Raw genomic sequence first — 15,800 nt, 5'->3', positions numbered from 1 at the left:
AAAAGCAACATTTTAAACAATAAAGCAAGAAACTATTGCACATCTCTTCCAATCGCACTTCTACGGCGCTAGCCAAGAGAACCTACGTATCCGCAAACGATTTAACCTCAACATTCGCAAAAACCTAATTTGTATTATAAATATGATCAATGTTCCGCTAAGCACAAACCTTAAAACACACCCCACCCATGTGTGTGTTCGTCTTTAGAGAGAAGGATAGCAAAAGTAATTAATATGTTGTATTTCTTACTGGAGTAACTCCTTAATTCAGAAAATGCGCCTCAGCTAAAATTGCTTCTGCTGCTGTTTCTGTTGGCCAGCTTCTTGAGAAGCAGGTTATGGCAACATACGCAGAGGGAGAACAGCCAGCTTAGTACAGGTTCGCTCTGTATAAGCATAGGAAAGTGTAGAACAGGGATGTATCCGGAGTTTGTGTTGGCTGCCGTCACTAGTGATGTGGTCTCGCGGCAACATCTGTTCACCGTCTGCAATAACACCCCCATCGCCACCGCCATAGTCGACGCCGTCCGTGTCCAATGTGGCGGTCCCTTTCAGAGCCCTCGATTGTACTCAGGGGTTAGTACGACTCGAATCGGCCTCCGTTGAGTAGCGACCATCAGCATCCACCTCTTTCCCCGCCTTGCCCTTATTTCTAACCGCTTGGCCTCGCGTCGTGCTCCGACGAAATGGGAAGTAGATTCCGGTTTTTGTGCAACTCACCCATCTGCAGCCACTCGGCTGAAAAGACGAAGCAAAGCCGGCCAATCTTCGAGGTTGTTCCGATTATAGCAGTGAGCAGACTGAGACTGCTGAACCGCTATAGCGCCACTAACGCTAGTTGTAACCGTAGCCGCTGGCCGCTGTGACAACTGGCCAAAGCGGGCGTCCCACTAGAAGTTTGTAGGCTTTACAGTTACATCTAAAGCGACGATGAAACGCTATCTCTGTACGCTCACCGATTTCTCTAGCTATTTTTCCCTTACCCACTCACTCTGATTTCTTCTTCTTGCACCCTCAGTCCGTATACTGTACCTAAGACTCACTCTCTTTTCTCCTTTCTTTCCGTTGTACCCCTTTCCATCCATGTTGCTATGATACTGCCGCTTGACTTGACACTAGTACAACTGCTACACTTGCGATCCAGCTGCGGAAAAGAGCGACAATCGTCTCGCATCGAAGAATTATGGTTTTTGGCGTCGCTTGACGATAGTAATCCAAAGAGGACAAGGGGTCCGACACGAGGAATGCCATCGGGATAGAACTACCAAGGCGGGTCTGGTTTTTGGATCTTTGGGTTTTTAGTCTTCACAGTAGTTCTGGCTAAATTTCAAGCGGCGGTTCGCTGGAAACGGGACGATGACAACGTAGCTTGACACCGTACACAACTGCCAAAATATCACCGACAACAACACTTTTATAGGGCTATTCGCCATTGTGAACGGTGGGCTTCATCTAGTAACTGGTGCTAACCGGTGGCTTAGTTCGGCCGCTGCAAAAGGCTTTCGACTTCGACTGTGTTTGGTTGGTGACGAGAACGAAGATTGAATGCAATCGGATAAAAGGTGGAAATAGGAAAAAGCCTATCGAAAAAAAATGGTAAGGTCGAAACAGAAAACAGCCACTAAATACCAGCAATCTCCCCAGAGGTAACAAAGGCTCCCATAGATGTAAAGAGCAGTGAGACGTGGCTGTAGTATACAGTCGAGTTCTGGTGCGTCAATGGTCTTTGCCAGCTTTTGCCAGCTAGGACCTTGGTTAGGTTGAGCTAACTTTCCATTCGGTAAGCGAACGTTTTGCTCCGCAGATTTCATACAGGTTTTGGCAGTATCTATGACCACTGCATGAAATCTGCGGGATTGAGACAGGGTGTAAATTAACATATAATATTCTAATATGCAATGCAAGTAAAAGTATGTAATTTTTTTTACTGAAATATCACGATTTGCTAGTTAGCGACATCTTTATGCATTACTGTAAGCCCTATAGAGACATTTTCCCAGAGAAATAGCTTTTGCTTTAACAGAACATATCTCCTTTTTTTTGGTGGTAAATTGCCCCGACTAGATGTACGAAAGCTAGTTATAAAAGACTGCTTGACAAAGCTTGGCTAATCATTAAGAGCTACTTTACCGAGAAAGATTTAGCGCACATAAGTAAGATGCGTTATGCTGCTAAGTATTGATAGCTACTCAAAAATTATTTTGTCACTCTATAGACGAATATTACTTACAAATAATTGCGGCGAGATAGGGTATTGTGTTCGTTGTAAAGTCTGTCGTTTCAACTGATAATAAACGTGGTTTTTTTTACCTTCTCCGAGAGAGCTTGACACCCGGAAAGCTTAGCACACTGCCTGTTACGAATTGATAAGAGCCAGCTGACCAGGTGAGATTTAAGTATTAGGTAAAGACCTGCGTTATGATGACCCCACAGGGTACCATTTTAAAGCAAACCTCTATGCTTAACTGGAACCGACTGGAAGGCGCAGGACTGTTGCTGCAGTCTTGCTGCTTCCTAGTTCATATTTAGAAATGTTCTACGTCACTTTAAAATGTATCTATGCATAGAACAAGCGGCTTATGTATGAAGAGCGACGGCACCGCTTGGCGATGATGGTATGGCGAAATTGGGTGCATTTGCTAAATCGGTAAGCACAAACGCTGCAACACTGATTGGTTAAAAGGTAGGAAAAATCTGCTTTATTTCTAAAAATTTGATTGTCTTCCATTCAACCGTACTGAAGATTCCCCCTTCCTATGCATTTCACTGAAAGGTCATAACAGAACAATATTTAGGAATCAGCCCTGCGGTCACTTATCGTTTGGTTGGTCTTTTACTTGTATCTACTATCCGCAATAAATTCAATAACAGCAAGGTAGTTACCTGATGAGCGTCATCGTGAAAGCCATTCCGACTATGATACACAATCCAATACACGATCCGATAATCCACCAGTAAACGTGCAGTTGTGCGGCCATTCCCTGGCACAAGTTGGGATCTTCATCGGCGGATGTTACACTGCTTCGGTATGCTTCTGCTGGATGAAGATTTCACCAAAAGACGGATACCCAGGCTGTCAAGGTTAGGATGGATTGGGCGTTCTATTTCGCTTATTGGACCACAATCTATGCCCGGGAACGTGTTTGCTGTTTTAATGAGTTCCACAAGGAGTTATAGAATATATCGTATAAGAAATTTAGGAACAAACGAAGGTCTTAAGCTGCGAAAGTTCTGCCCTCCCCCACTTTTATTTAGTTTTATATAGTTGTATTTGATCAATTTACTTCCTGTAACTTAGCTAGGTAAAATGAGCTTATACCGTTGAGTAGGTCTTGTTTAAGGCGTGATGCGGCCTTATTTGTCTCTGTTCTGATTTTATTTACTTATCTAAATGACAGCGAAGTGCTCTAATGACAATTTCAATAACTGCTATATTCTCAGTTTCTTCTTTGTTTTACTTTGCATTTCCTATTTCGCTAACTAACCGGGGCTGTTGCTGTCGTCGTCGTTGTTATCGTCACCGCTTTTCGAATTCGTCACCTGCGACGTCCTTGGGGGACAGTTCGGCACTCCATTGCAGACCAGTTCCTTTTTCAAGCATACCATCGACTGCGTGCACAGAAACTCGCAGTCTTTGGAAAGAGATACGAGTGTATCTGGCGAAGATGGCGTCGGAAGGATTTTTACTTGTGTCCACCATAAAGAGAAATTTGCAGACGATCCGTCCTTTGAACGGAACTCAAGCGGAACCTGCACAGCGAATCGGCCATCAAACCAGCGAAACAATCGAGCAGAATCCATGTAAAAATTAAACGACTCTTCATTGCGCACTATTCACAATAACAGTGCTGAAGATTATAGTAAAAAAAAAAAAAAAAAAAAAAAAAAAGAGACAGTATTGAAATTATATGAAGTGGAATAAGCGAGTAAGCTCATAAACTATATAAAGATATATTATATTACCATTATTAATATTACTATTATCTCGTTTTCATTTATGTCGCAGACAATTTTTATGGTGTGGCTCAAGCAACCTGCCAGCACCGTTAGCCTATTATAGGTACTTACATAGCCAGCGTGGATGTGCTCCCTGCGTAGTAAAACCGTGTGAGTGACCGGTGGATTTGGGCAAAGTGCAACATCATCAATCAGAAGATAGTTCGCCGAACAGTTACTATATTGACTCAGCGCATGGAAGAACTGCAGACGAAATGAGACGTCGTGATCTGCTAACAAAGGGGCCGTCCATCGGCAGTACAGCGGCAGACTTCTTTCGAGGCCGAGCTCGACTGGCAGGTTTGCATGCGTCGTCATTGGCTGCGCCAACGGTGGGAAATGTAGGCTGCCTTGAAGATCAAGCCCCAGCCGCTCCGGACCACATCTCGTGTCCGAGTAAAATATATAGGATACCTCCAACATTCGGTCACTTTGGGTAAGTTTTGCGACCCGGTGCCAATCTGGTGACGGCTTGAGGCGCAAGCCGAGATCAAGGACCGGCCCGATCGAGACAACCCGATGGCTTTTAGCCGTACCAACCCGACACAAACAAACGGTCTTTTCATGTTTGCTCTCGGCAAAGATTTCAATTCGACCTGGCCCGTGTGCCGGACAGTCGACGTCGCAGTTGTCCGTCTTGACTTCGAACGGTGCACTTATCGTGAGTTGGACTCTGCCATGGGGCCATTCTCGGGCATCGAAAGAATAGTTGCAACCGACGGGTCTCGAATGTTCGATGAAGTCCTTATAGCCAAGCGAAAAGCTGCCTCGAGAGTGGGCGTCACCTTCGGACACCTTGAACTTCTTATTGCAGTTCATCGGCGTCAGCTTGTTGTCATAGATATTGGCGCTGACATGTTTGACTTCAAACGAGAACGTAATCGAGCTGCCATCTAAACTTCCGACCGTGGACGAAAAATCGACCAGCATTCTATTTGAGGTAGACTCGTAAAAGGTGCGGGGTGCCTCGGACCTAGGCCGGTTCGTGTCACAATTTTTCGTGATAATAAAACGCGGGTCGAGCTCGTGTGAGTCATAGATGCGGATCGCCTCCTCGCAGAACGTTACTCGCTCGACGCGGAACTGCGTAAACTCTAGATGAATAATTTCGCCTAACGGCGCGGTGAAGCGATATTGGCACGAGGTATTGGCAGGATACCACGATCGGATCGAATTGTACGAATGAACGGTAGATGAGACGCTCCGCTCGATAATGCATGCACCATTTCGAAGCTGAATTGTTTCGCCACCGCCTTGATCGTAGACGCTATCAGCCTGCAAACGTCAGGTAGAAATGCGCGCAAACGAAAAAACTATTCAGTCACAATGAAAATAGAAAAAAATTTAAAAAAAAAAAAAAAGAAGTTAAATGGACGCTCACTGATGTGGTGAGCTACGGCCGTTTATAATGGGAAACGACATGTTTCACTAAAACAAGCAAGATTATACTAATGATAATTAGTAAACAAATATAAGGAACAAAGAAACACTGGAAGCAAAAAGCCGGTACATCTCAGGCGTTTCTCTCTATCAGACTGTCGAAAAAGTATTGATCGTTGCTTTGGCTGGACGGCTTTGAAGTCACATAACTCAGACGATACGAGTCGCGTCGGGTTGGTGTTATAATTTTAAAGCCAATAGTTAATAGTAATAGATGTTCCATTCACTGGAACGCTTTTAGCTAGATACACTTCAGATAGAGCAGCTTGAATATAAATGTAACTTTGGTAAAAAAAAAATCACTTTATAAGCTTACTGCGATTGAGACCTAAAGGCTGGCCAGACCCATCCATGAATCTATGCTGTTTATGATCAAGAAACGTTACCAGTCTAGGAATTGTATTGTTGGTTTCTTTCTTTTAATGTTGATATGAAGTTTGCAGCATCCCGTAGCGGCAGACAAATTAAAAAAGTTAAGTAAGTCATTGCAAAATCTATCCATGATATTTCCAAGGAACTAAATACTTGTTACATAACATTCTTAAATTATTTGAAGAAAGCTGGGTACAAAAACGTTCGATGTTTGGGTGCCACACAAACAGATGCGAAAAAATTGCGTTCTCATCTGCAAAATACTACACAAACTTCACGAAATTGGGCCATTTCTAAAAACCGTTAACTAGCGGTGTTGGAAAGTAGATTACATGCGACAATAATGGGCAAGTTAGAAACAAAAAACAAAGGAGTATGTTCCACAATCTGTCGCAAAACTCAGGCTCGGGCCAAAGAGGCTGACGCTATCTTCTTGGTATGACCAACGGAGTGGTGCATTCTCGGCTCCTGCCGCCTGGAATAACAATTGATACGGACCTCTACCAACTAACTAGATTACCACAAGATACCAAAAAAAAAAAAGACCGGAACTAGTGACTAGAGAAAGTGTCGTCTTCTAGCATGACAATGCGCCATTATGTACACGTCTACCAGAAATGAGTAAAACTTGGATTTGAAATTTTAATGCATTCAAGGTATAACCTGGGTTTTGGGCCGTCACTACCTTAACGGTGTTAATTCAATTCAAGAGACGGATTCACAGATTTTCGCTCAGCTTTTTTTTTTCGATTAGTCACTCACAGTTCTAAAATGATGGTAATATGGTGTTACAAGAAAAATGACAGGATGCTATTGATTAATTGGGCATATGTGGTTCTGTCGTATCACTTTAGAATGTAAAAAAATTGCCAAAAATGGTTAACATTTTTTCGACAACCCAATATGAGTACTCTGTCTGGTAGGCTGACAAATGTATCCAAAAGATTGCATTTGATTATGAAATGGCTGAATATAAAAAAATACCTACGTGAACTAAAACACTTGTAGTCACAAACGTTGCAACTAGGAGATTGCAGGCACTGTCCAATGCTAAGTGATCATAGTTTGCGATACAAACATACACATGCGCGTATTCTTATTAAATAACATTTAGTTAATATTAAATAACATAAACTCATCCCGACATTACATGAAGCTCTGTTACAGTGTCCGGTAGCCTATAACATCGCTTCACGCAGACGCTATATCACCGACAAAATGCATGGTTTCATATTGTTAAACACATGTCGTAGCAAACGCAAGACGTCCTGTCAAGGTAACACACTTGTATACATCCACAAAGTTGTATGTATATAAATATAATTATAATGACTAGCTATGCACTAACATATCTAGCTGCGTTCACCATGATAGCTTCGCTCCCCCGACTTCAGCACCACATCAGATCTATACACAAAGAAAGGGCAGACGCACGTCCGTTTATCTGTGGCCCCGCCCTCGTCACATTTGACATCATAATCTCCGGAGGCGTACGGAAGCGCAGACGAGCCGTTACCAACGGCCTTGCTAGCCCAGAGGGTGACCTGGGTGAACCGACAACACTGAGGTGCATTTAGCGGCACGCCAATCTTCCCGGTTACTCTGCAGCAGGCGTCTATGGCATACTTGCCCGTTTACTGCGGCACGAACTCGCTAATGCGTGAGCCCTGGTCGAGCCCTATTACCCCCCCCCCCTCACCCCACACTCACACACGTCGACCCAGTGACGGCTCATCGCTCTAGCAGCAGAATCTACAATACTTATTTCTTCTTCTCAGCGTCCAACCACCTCTTTATGTCTATTCTACCAGAGCAGTTTGCACTGGTTGCATGGACCCCATAAAGCATTAGGGGTAGTCGCCGTCAGGCGAGGGACGGGCTCCACAAATGACTCTAAGCAGAATGAAGGAGCTCTCTGCGAGAGTGGGTACCGAGCCAGCTGGGCTGCGTTGTGATCTGCGGATATTGTCCATAAGTTTGTGTAGCTATTGCGTTCGTTTCTAGCCCAGTTCGCTAGCACTAAGACAGGGAGCGCTACGCAGAAAAGTAAGTAGGGGTTCCGAGAAAATCTAATTTGCTACACGCTACTGAATGTTCCCCTTCGAAAATTCCTGCCCTCGTAATCGGCATTTTCTTTGCTTTCGTCGCATACCGTCACCCCGTTGTTGTAATGTTCCAGCGCAGTATTCGGTGCTGTGGTCATCGTCATTGCATGAAGGACTCCCTGAAGTGTCTGTCCCTATATATATATGTCGTCCATATAAGTATGTCGACAGACAATAGAGAGGAAAAGGCCAGTGTCACGCCGTAATGGGACCGGCGAAATTTCAAGATATGTGTTGTTCTACAATTCATATTCTGAGGGTGCGTCTCGTTCATTGTCAACTAAAACGAAGAGAGTCCGCAGAACAGAGTCGACTGGCCGTTTTTGCCTCGTGGCTCTAACCTTTACCGCCGTACTTGGGTAAACGACGCACCGATGACTGGCGCAAGGACTCTAGCTGCGAGAAAAGATTGCGTGCCGAAGAGAAACAATAACGTGGATGGGCATAAAAAACATGCGTCAAACACGTACGGAACGAGAAGAAGGGAAAGCTTTTCAGCTGGCTAGCGGTTTATACGTGGTCAAAGCGACCTAGACAGAATTTCAGACTCAGGCAGCTATGGATAAGAGCGGCACGTTAGCAGCTTCCGTAGCAAGGGGATGGCAGGTTGCTACTCAACCAAGGAGAGAAGAACAAAAGCAAGATAACCGTCGGGTATACTGTATTGTAGAATAAAGCGTATCCGAGTAATGCAAGACGGTCAAAGCAGGCGTTGAGATGGCTTTACCTGGGCGTAGAGGCAAAGCGGAGCAGGCTTTTCACTGTTGTATTCATGTACCACCACGACAAGAGAGTATTAATATTAGCATCTTGTTTTAACACAGGTACTTACTATGCATATTACTGTCGTTAGGGCCTGTGTTATTAAGAGGGGTGTCACTATCCTAGCCGCAGATCCACGAGATCCCAATCTGATCTGGCCCGAGCCACAAGTCGAATGCGAATAGACCTGGGCAAGCAGGCGAAAGACGAGCCTTCTTTGTATTTTGAAAAAAATAATGGACTGCTGCACGTCGCAGTCGACACAGTCTGCAGGACGTTTACAGAGCATTCAGCTAACAGCCTGGTGCCTGTGGCAGACTTTACCCATTTAACACGATTTGCAGCAATTGAGGTAAAAGCGGGGGCGCTTTACATGCAAGGGCGGTGGACTCCGACGACGGCGAAAACAGACCTCAGTTCTTGCATTAGAGCATCGGTAGTGAACCGTATAATTCCGGCACTTGATCATCTTCAAAACGTACTCAACGGACATTCAACTCGGAGCTGCCCCGTTGCGGCCCATTTCCCCATTCCATGAATAATCTCAAGTAGCGTGTCGATGCCTACCGTGAACTTTTTTTTTCTCTGAAATGACCTCTTCTGTTTCAAGAATATCTTTTCCTTATATTACCTCCTCCCATAGCTTTGCACAATGTAGCCCTCTTACATCACGTTATTTCTTCCAAATTGTCACATTCTTCACCGTACCCCGTTCCTCTCTGTTACCTTTATTTGTCCTTACGTATGCGCGTTGGCGTGCGCGACTCAGCACGCGCTTTCATGATCGCCCTTGTTTATCTCGGCTGATCTTTTTCTCAGAAGCTGGAGTCAGAAACGGGTTCGTTATGTACCGTATGTTAAGAACCGTATCAACATCACGTAAAACGTAGAGACTAACAAGACTAACCAGGCAGTTGAGGCAATGACTTAACTCCCCAAACACTTTTTGTTTCAACCGACCTTAAAATGAAAACCTGTGTTGAGCAGGGGCCCGGCAGGAGAGCTCACGAACGTAACGAGCATTTCGCTGCTTGAAGCCACAATGTTGGATTTGAGACGGCCGCGCCCGCAGAGAGTCGTGATGACGGGATGATCCTCTGTGGGTCCGTCGAAGACGCGGACATAATCGAAGGGACAATCCGCCGGGTCCCGCGAGATTGGCCTGGGAAAACACATCAGAAGGTTGTCGCACCGAAGTCCGTCCACATCGAAAAATGTCAAATCGAGGCCGACGAGGCTTTGACGCATGTTTATGCGGAACTTGCACGATAATCCTCGCGGATAGATGCCTGGATAGGCTGGACTCTGCACAAAACACCGGCCTGGCGCGCAGTCCTTGAACAACCGATGGCAATATGTGTTTTGGACGGGCTGACCTCGTCGATGAGGATAGAGATTCGAGTACTGACCATATCTGGGGGTGTAAATTAGAAACAAACGAAGAAATCAACGCAGAAAGAAACACCAATATAAAAGGTAGTGAGTAACGCTTGCTATAAAATGGCATAAAATTTTGCTTTTGATGCAGCCTGTGTCTGTCAGGCCTGAAACATTAGTTTGCAGTACACTAATTAGTGCTATTTCCTTGTATGTTATTGTTGCAACGCGGTATAAACTGCTACATAACGCACTAAGCATTACGATGCGATTGCGTTCATACGCTTATATGGAACTGTATCTACTTACCTAGAGGCGACTTCCTGTTGCTGTTTTACTGTCGCCTCGAACTGCATGTAAGTGTCAGGACCATACTCATCAGCGTGGAATACCACCTTTACGTATGGAGTCTCAGAAATGAACGTTTTCGGTGAATCGATTTCGCCGCAATAAAAGCCCGGATTTTCCCGGTTGGAGATATTTGTTTCTCGGGTATATCCATCGACGATTTGTATATAACCTATAAAGAAGTACAGAATAAAGGGGAGCTTGCTATGCTATTCGTTCTGCTGAAACGACAATAATATTTATGAGAATTATTCTGCATCACCTGGTCACGTACAGATAGCGACCTTACTACGAAGAATCTACGTAGGGCATCCGTGTACGTACCCCATAAAAAGGTCGCTGTTCAAATATCTTCGCAAAGACGTTTGTAGACATACTGCGACCAACTGATGGGCGTTTTTGAAGCCGATAGTTTCTCAGTTCCATTCTTTCTACGAATCTAATTTTTTACTACAAGTTAAACTTGAAGGATGATATACCTTTCTTTCCGTACTAGTCTGTGGAGATTTTTTCAGCGATATGTGTTTATTGGAAATTCAATCTGTTAGAAGCGGCCATACGATTCAGTTCTTGTCCATACCATGGAATCTGGAGTGTATTTTAACACGTGTACCTGCCTGTTGTAATCGAAAGTCTTGGCGGGGACGTGACCATAACAATGACAACACGGAAGAGTTGTACAGAACTGTGGCAGACGTGCTACGAAGCCGTGATAGCAATACGACCGTGCAATGGCGGAATCAGATTGACTAAACAACCAACGATCATGGAGCGGCTAAAATAACGCGCTCAGATTAAGCAATAAAATGACTGATTAAAATAAGCTGATTTAGAGGGAACTGCAAAGTAATCGGGTTCGTACTGCAGAATACTAAACAATTGCAAGGGAGCCTGGTTTAGACTTTGGATTCTTGGTCAAAGCCGGTTTCAGGATAGACTGGTGAAAGTAACAGGAAGACATTGGATAGCTTCCGATATGTATGTTTACAGGCAATATTAGAAAAAGAAATAATTACGCTAATGAACTTTTATATTCACACGTAAAGGGAACGGATGTTGTGCACCCATAGTGATTTTGTGGTACAGAAATCGAGTGGAGACAAACACTCGATCTGGACGCGTATTATATATATATATATACATGTATATATAAGCCAAATTATTATTACTATAAATATTTAGTTTTTGATGATCTTTTCCTTTCTACGCTGCGTTGCTTTTGTGATGTTCTATTTCAACTGTCTTTAGCATCACAATCGTTGCCGATACCATCATTGGTCCATTTTCAATCATAGTTCAACAGCTACCTTGTTTGTTTATCGCTTTCACTATACCAGCAAAAAAACCATATATCAAAATAGTTACCGTACCTGTTATGGGAATGTCACAGAAACATACAATCTGGCCGACCCGCTTGGGAACCTTGCCATTTGACCGTCTAGTAGCCTTTTGCTTGTATAAATCTTAATTACAGACCGATGTGCCTATTTACAGTAATACTTTCGCGTTGCGCATAAAGGACGGTTTAGACGGCGTGCAAGGAGCTGTTTCGCCAATCACACCGGGGCGTTATCGAACTTTCAAAGCCAGAAAAAATAGCGGGTAAACGACGAAGAGTAATCCGAGTTTGTGATAGCGAAGCGCTCTCAGTCGTTTGTGAGGTATAGGCACATATTAAATTGCATACAGCAACAGATGCGTCCGATAGCAGCGATATCTTTTGTCGGGCTACAAGGAGGGCAAGCGAATTTGTCTGCCGTGTGTTCGTACATCCGTGGGATTTAACCAATGGTGGGCAGTGATGGGTTTAACAAAAATACATAGTAAACGATACAACATTTTGGATAATAATTTCCTTAAATAAAAAAAAACAGAAACTTATTTATGGTGTTCGTTAACGCACAGTCTATTATAAGAGAGACAACAGGTCTAGCTAATAGTAATAACAAATACGGGGTGCACCTATGAATACACCTCGCATCGAACGGTTTTGTATTCCTATGGCTGGGTAATTTGTTCTAGTCGTACAAAAAAATTTGAAACCGCAAAATCAACCGGTAGCATGTTTCGTCCTGAAGCCTTTTTTTGGCCGCGTCTCAGCCGCTGTCCAATGCTCGCAGCTCATGAAATATAGTCGCCTTACGGGAAGCGGGATCAGTTCCACGAATCTGCTACGGTCTCAGGTTGGCTTTGGTTGGCAAGGGGTACCTCGACCAGTTGTAGTTTGGCTTGGACGGGAACTCCCATTCTTTGCCTCTTTTTTCCTGTACGTCTCTCACTATCTCATTTTCTTCGTTTTTTTTTTTCGTGTACCTCGTTAAGCTTGTGCCAGGCGGTAGCAGTGTTACGATTACAGTGGCAAGGACGCGCGTCGTTTTACAATTGCGCCCATGGTGAAGATGACGAATTTAACGATAGTTTTGCCAAGAATGTCATTGCTAGCACGATGTCGTTGTAGCTGGATTGTCGTAGACACCCCATGGATACTGCCATGATACCGTGCTGCCACTCGAGTACGCGCAGCAGGCGAGCAAGCGGCAGTCATTATGCAGACGGACAGGACGGCAGCTGGCTCTAGTCAGCAGTCCGCTGATAGCGATTTCGAAACGACGAAAAAGCATTAGATCTATTCGTTCCGTAGTGCTTTCTCTCTGCCCGGACCCGTAAGGGAGTACTGCTGCTGCCAACCCACTGACTCGTGCACCATGACCTAGCGTTTTTATGTTCTCTACGACCAGTTGTCCTTCGCCCTCAGCCACTCGAGAGTGGTACGCACGAGGGCGGCTGTATACCTTTTCGTTTATTTCGTATATCCGCCCCGTTCCTCCTGTTACATAATCATTGAGTAGTGTTCGCTTCAAACGTTCGGGAGACTGAGAAGGGTTAGTACATTTGTTGTGTAAGTGAAACGTAGGGCGTTTCGGAGAGCGATGTTGCTAGATAGGGTCGCTCAACGGGTGGACACTGCTGTCCGGCTAGACCCACAAGTCGAAACTGTGTAGATATACAAGTTACGTTTATAGTGCACGATGTAAGCGTGTGTTTGATCGTATCTCTGATATCAGCACAAGTCGAAAAGCCTTTACTCTCTAACGGCTTTACCTGCGGCTGTCAATACTTGACGTTTTGGCCTTCGGCTCACTATCAAACCACCGTAGGCATATATTACGTTTCTCCACGTGTTCAATATTTATCAGTCTTTTAGTCCTCTGTTCCAAGATCTGCGTGGACAAAAACCGTACCAGTCTTACGGCTCCATCGCTGAATCTGACAGCTTTCGCCGTATTACCGGCGAAAGCAAGCTTTTCCTACATTACACAAAGGCTTGTATGGCTCTCCAATCTCTGGTACCTCCCTCCATTGCTTCTTCCTAATTCACCTCCGACACTACCTTTGACGTCAGTCCGTAGATATGTAATGACATATCGCCGTCGCCAGTGGTCCTACAACTGGTTTTTGCCTCTCACCGCAATCTTCCCACTGGTTCTAGAATCCGGCATCTCCCCAGGGGTGACGTGGTCGTGAAGAAGATTCGTCCGTCTACGTCCACCATCCGATCGGCCGAAAATCCGCGGCCACTGCCAAAACGGCCATCAGCATCATCTAATGGCGACTCAGTGGCTGGCTAGGTGCTCAATCCGCTTATTGTGATTCCTTCCGGGATCAGTGCGATCATTGTCGTCAACGTCATAAGCAGCTGCAGCAGCAGTGGCATCAAAAGCAACATTGAGATTATTATCATTGTCCCCGTTGCCATTGCTGTGCTAGTAGGAGTCTATATAATGATAGCAACAGCCAGGAGCAGGGAAAGGCAGGCAGGCAGGCAGGCAGTAAGGCGGACGTCGGGAACTTGTTAAAAGAGCAGGACAACGGAAGGAGTTCTGCGCATGTGTTTGTGTGGCAATGTCCATAGGTATGACAAGAGAATGTTGAGCAAGCGCCAGCCAGCGGACGATATGTAACAACGAGACAATGAACGGCGAAACGAATGGAGATAGAATATTTTTTCACACGAATAATACGGTATTTGTGTGTGATACATTTTACGCAAATTTTAACTATAACATTACGGCATAACTAACTGGGATACGGTATGATACAATTTCGTCGACTAGTAGAGTGGAGTAAGTGTCCACCCACTGCAGCGCACTAGAGAGAATATCGATCAGTCGCCAGTAAGTACGGCGGAAAATAGAATCTACGCAGTGTCATAACGCTAAAAGGCGTATGCGCTGGTCCATCTATAACGACAAACGAGAGTTTCACGTGTAATGAAATGATTGTATCGGCACATGGTTCCTTCGGAGTCAAACCGTACCAAGTTGGCGGCGCCACAAGTGGGAGTTGTGCGAGCGCATGTATCCAAGACTTTGGCAAAATCAACGAGGCCAATCTATAAGCAACGACGATGTTGCTTCGGAGAGCTCGTATGTACATGTGTAAAAGAATATTATGCACTAGACGAATAATTATCATCGCGATTGTACAGTGAAGCAACATCCATTCAGTCAATCCATTGACAGAATCGCTGAGTGAAAATACCAGGTATCAAAATTTTTCTCGAGCCCTATCGACATTATTGCCACTTTGTATAAGTAAACGTCTAGATGTCGGTAGATATTTGAATAGTAAAAAAAAAAAAAAAAAAAAAAAAAAAAAAGATAGTCCCTTCGTTGGTAGAGTGTTCGATTTTTTTAGTTAGCCTCCGATCTTTGTGGTACGTTTCGATACGTTTATGCGGCACCATCGAATTCACTTATATTACAGTATCAGTCTCCACTGCGTTCGTAGCTGTATAATGTTATAATGTATTATTTCATGGACGTGACGCTTCGGTAGACAAACAGACGTAATCACCAATCTATCGAAAGATGGCCAATATACCGTAACTAGTATTGGTCTTTACAAATCGAGTTGAAAGCATCAGCTCGACATTGGCACCGCTTCCATCATGACGCAAATACAAGATGGCCAATAAGGTTTTCATCTTTGACATGCTTTAGCTACTTGATCGGGTCCAATCAACGCTTTCAGTTTTACGTGGCCTACTAGTTCGTAAGGCCGGCACACCTAAATACATTTCGTCAAAAAGCTTTCCTATCTAGAAGCTGTGTAACGTCCACTGAATGACTGTGGTGAGGCTCCATATTAATTGCGTGAATATGTATTCAATCCAACGTTAGCGAACGATATGCTGTCAAAGCGTTTAATATAACCTTTCTTTATCAAGCCCATTGTCCCCTTAACGCCCCGCCATATTTGTTTGGTTTCGTATCCCCGTTCCGTTTTGTTGCTCGATTGAGTGATATTTGAATATCGCTAGGACAACATTGATAACAGTCTCTTCTATTTGTGCGTGATAGGTTCGCTTGAATAACAGCAAATCAATACGTGTTTATC

At 44.4% G+C, this 15,800-nt stretch overlaps 1 protein-coding gene across 3 annotated transcripts in view; it reads right to left on the bottom strand.

Annotated features, from left to right (window-relative positions):
• The window catches only part of LOC111259581 (uncharacterized), a 75,055-nt gene that overhangs the window by 9,851 nt on the left and 49,404 nt on the right, over window positions 1–15,800 (bottom strand). Inside the window, exons 3-7 of one of the 3 annotated variants that reach the window (XM_022831723.2) lie at window positions 10,362–10,572; window positions 9,636–10,089; window positions 4,069–5,271; window positions 3,486–3,750; window positions 2,884–3,037 (exon numbers count right to left, since the gene is read on the bottom strand). In XM_022831723.2, coding sequence (XP_022687458.1) covers window positions 2,884–3,037; window positions 3,486–3,750; window positions 4,069–5,271; window positions 9,636–10,089; window positions 10,362–10,572 — 2,287 coding nt within the window. Of the gene's footprint in view, window positions 1–2,883; window positions 3,038–3,485; window positions 3,849–4,068; window positions 5,272–9,635; window positions 10,090–10,361; window positions 10,573–15,800 lie in introns of those variants that run through there. The other 2 variants (XM_086967958.1, XM_022831724.2) reach the window with 2 other exon arrangements.

Source organism: Varroa jacobsoni, unplaced genomic scaffold (assembly GCF_002532875.2).
Source record: "Varroa jacobsoni isolate VJ856 unplaced genomic scaffold, vjacob_1.0 scaffold_348, whole genome shotgun sequence".
Lineage (NCBI taxonomy): Eukaryota > Metazoa > Arthropoda > Arachnida > Mesostigmata > Varroidae > Varroa > Varroa jacobsoni.
Note: the sequence above shows the minus strand (reverse complement) of the source record. Positions and strands in the feature narration are given on the sequence as shown.